The sequence below is a fragment of the Cyprinodon variegatus genome, unplaced genomic scaffold (assembly GCF_000732505.1).
Source record: "Cyprinodon variegatus isolate N-32 unplaced genomic scaffold, C_variegatus-1.0 Scaffold1134, whole genome shotgun sequence".
Lineage (NCBI taxonomy): Eukaryota > Metazoa > Chordata > Actinopteri > Cyprinodontiformes > Cyprinodontidae > Cyprinodon > Cyprinodon variegatus.
The window spans coordinates 54,681-58,178 of record NW_015151587.1 but is presented as its reverse complement, the minus strand read 5'-3'; the positions used below and the strand labels follow the sequence as shown (position 1 = coordinate 58,178).

At 47.9% G+C, this 3,498-nt stretch overlaps 1 protein-coding gene across 2 annotated transcripts in view; it reads left to right on the top strand.

Moving 5' to 3' along the window:
• afap1 (actin filament associated protein 1) overlaps positions 1–3,498 on the top strand; it is a 70,515-nt gene that overhangs the window by 57,045 nt on the left and 9,972 nt on the right. For both annotated transcript variants that reach the window (XM_015400701.1, XM_015400700.1), the window contains exons 7-12: positions 360–446; positions 846–921; positions 1,033–1,185; positions 1,567–1,778; positions 1,858–2,003; positions 2,080–2,194. In XM_015400701.1, the coding sequence (XP_015256187.1) occupies positions 360–446; positions 846–921; positions 1,033–1,185; positions 1,567–1,778; positions 1,858–2,003; positions 2,080–2,194 (789 nt within the window). The remainder of the gene's footprint in view (positions 1–359; positions 447–845; positions 922–1,032; positions 1,186–1,566; positions 1,779–1,857; positions 2,004–2,079; positions 2,195–3,498) is intronic.

Below are 3,498 nucleotides of genomic sequence, written 5' to 3'. Positions count from 1 at the left end.
TTCAGAGTGTTTCAGCATTCTTCAGCGTGCTTCAGAGTGTTTCAGCATTCTTCAGCGTGCTTCAGAGTGTTTCATAGTGCTCAGAACTTAAACAAAACATACCTATAACTCATCCAACAGATGCCAGCGTTATTGCCAGATTTTTCGTACGTCAGGCAGACGCTGGTCTAAATCGTCATGGTGTGACAGCGCCTTTAGTTTGGTTTGAATCCAAAAACAATGTGAACAGAACCAGAACCCGTCCACACACACACACTTCCTCTGACCCACAGCTAAGTTCCAAACATCACTGGTTGACGATAGTTACGATCTGTGGGTTTAATGATCAGTGTGTGACCATCATTTCTCTGCTTTCGAAGGTGATGAGGGAGGTGTGTGTTAATGGAGGCGCTGATCCGGACGGCGCTGCAGTGGGATTAGCCGTCCTCAGAGCAGAACCAGACAAGGTAAAAATAGCAGTTCTGCATGATGGTTCCAGTAGATGTTCTCTGGTACGTCCCTCCAGGGGAGCTTTGAGGAATTATTGGAAGATTTTCTATTTATTGCAGTTTTTATGCTCATGTAAATCCAAGGAGGTAAAAATCCGGTCCGGTAAAGGATCAGGTGATCATCAGGACCCAGTACTCAGCTTCTCATCCATCTCTGCAGACATCCTGCAGATGACAGGAGTCTGTCTGGATCTGGAAGGCAGGGAGCGTTAGAACTGGGTTCTGCTGGCTCTAACCCACGTTTAGCTAGCCGAGCTAAAGGCTAATTAGCCTGTTCTAACCAGTTCCAGACAGTCCCTTAATCTTCAGGAATATAACATTATTTATGCTCTAATTTCCTGCATTACCTGTCGCCAGAAAGCGTCATGTGACCGTCCAAGCTCAGATGGCGAAGCAGGTCATGAAAATGGGCTCAGCGACGGCAAAGACCAAGGTGAGGTCAAAGGTTAAGGAGGCTCTTCAATGTTGGACTGATTCTACTGAAAGTCCCTCAGCAAGGACGGCGTGACGCTCCACTAATTCTGTTTTCACTGTTTCCATTCAGGAAAAACAAAGAAAAGCTCCAAATCCGAGCAGAAAACTGGGACCGTTGGAAAAGGAGCTGGAAAGAAGATCACCAAGATCATCGGCCTCGGGAAGAAGAAGCTGTCCACGGATGAACAGACGTCCTCTGCAGAGGAAGATGTTCCTACCTGCGGTAAACTTGAGGAATTTAGCAGGAAAACTTCCTGCTGCTGTTCTGCTCTAAATTAGCTCCACTGAAACTTTTTGGTTTTGCTCAACAATAAGAAAACAGAATGAGACAGAATTGGATTTCTTTGGTTATCTGTTCATCATCCGACCCAAACAATCAAAAAGCAACAGGCCCCACCTGTGATTAACAGGTCCTTTGGTCACTCATGTTCTTCACAACCAGAAACATCTTTGAACCAAAACCCATTAGACTGCAGGAAGTAGGTGAAGAGATCTTAATCAGACGAATGTTTTCACCTTCGGTTCCTCTTCCATTAGTCCCTTATTGCAGTCCGATGTCTTGGTCCAGCATTGGTCTGACATCAGAGCGCGTTCTGACCCACAGGCTACCTGAACGTGCTCTCCAATAACCGCTGGCGGGAGCGCTGGTGCCGCCTGAAAGACAACCAGCTGCTGCTCCACAAGGACTGTGACGACCTGAAGAGCCACGTCGCCTCTCTGCCGCTCCGAGGCTGCGAGGTCAACCCTGGCCTCGATCACAAACACCCCTTTGCCTTCCGTCTGCTCCGTAACGGCCAGGAAGTAGCGGTGCTGGAGGTGAGCTGGTGGCGGGAACCTAAAGGAGAGAGAGGAGCACTGTGCTGCTGCTTCACCATGAACCTCTGTGTCTCTCTAGGCCTCCTCCTCTGAGGAAATGGGCCGCTGGTTGGGAGTGTTACTGGCTGAGACCGGCTCCAACACCGACCCGGCCACCCTGCATTACGACTACATCGATGTGGAAACCACCGCCAACGTCATCCAGTTAGCAAAGCAGTCCTTCTGGTGAGGACGGCCACTGAGATCCGTTCTTCAGGTTCGCCTTCAGCAGCCAAACCAGCTAATGCTTCTGTCCCTCCAGTTTCACCAGTAAGCGCGCCGTCTCTCCCAGCCCATACCGGGACGGCCAACTCAACGGCTACGCCTGCCCCTCTAGCACGGCGCTGCACTATGACGATGTCCCCATTAATGGACTGGTAAGCTACCAGCTGGGAAACTGGGCTTTGCTAAACATTTCAACTTTTGTTTCCATTTGCAGCAACAAACTTTTAGTGTTTCTAAACTCATCAGTGTTTAAAGCTGCGTTCAGACCAGATGAAAGCGGTGATTTCCTCCAGCAGGTAGCTCACCGCCGGTTACATCATCCAGTAGGAGGAGCTTCAGCTATGTGAGACTGAATGGTTATAGCTTCATTAGAGCAGGAACGAGCATTTTAAATGGTCATTAGCAAAAATAAAGATCCAATCTGCTGCTGTTCTTTCAGAGAAACTAAAGGTTCTTTTTTAGGTCACCCAGAGGTCAACTATCCCCCTTTAAGCTCCAAATTCAATCTAAATTATCCAGCCTACTCTTTCAGTTCTGTTTCCTTTCTGCAGGTAAAACTGTAATTTGTGCTGATTTTGTTTTTAACATGGAATTATTTTTAATTTTAATTCCATTTGAAGTGAAAAAGCTTCCCCTCCATTCAGTCCCTGATTGGCTGCCGTGTCCCGATTTCATAGAAAAGTTGAGCTGGTTTCATCTTCAGCGATCACCGCGCCTCTCTCTCCATGTGGTGCTGCTGGTTGACACCTCAGCTCTATCGAGTAGCAGCAGGTGAGGGAGGGGCAGTGAACGCTCTCATCACGCGGATTGGAGAGGAATTCTATTGGAATCCCCGGCGCTCGCCGCAGACACCGTATCTGGTCTGAACGCAGCATAACGGTTTAGTTTTATAGAAGGTTCCATGTTAGATTCCCGACCTGGGCTCTTTCTAAAGCAGCAGTCAGTGGAATCCATGAATGAAGAACATCCAGGAAATGATCTGGTAAAATGGCCTAGTCCAAGTTCAGACCTGAATCCAGATTTAAAGACTGGTGTGAACAGCTGCACCTGAATAGGATCAGTGAATCAATAACTAATCACAAACATCATCTATACATAAACTCAGATCATCTGAAAAGAGACTAAAAGGGTGTGAAAACTTTTGCAAAGCTTTTTAACCTTAAATGATGTTTTCCCTCCAGACGGTTTCTCTAATGTCAATCATACTAACTCCTCCCTGTCCTCCTCTTGTTGTTTATTATTATTCCTTTCTTCCTCACCGACCGTCTAACCTCAGGAGCTGCAGTTCTCCCATCCCAACACAGGGGGGCGCCAGATGACAAAGGATGTGCCGGTTAAAAGCACAGACCTGTATGAGAACATGCCGTCTCCTGAGCTGGGCGAGCGCTGTCCTCCTAAGGCTTCCTCTGCTCCTCCTAAGGCTTCCTCTGCTCCTCCTAAGGCTTCCTCTGCTCCT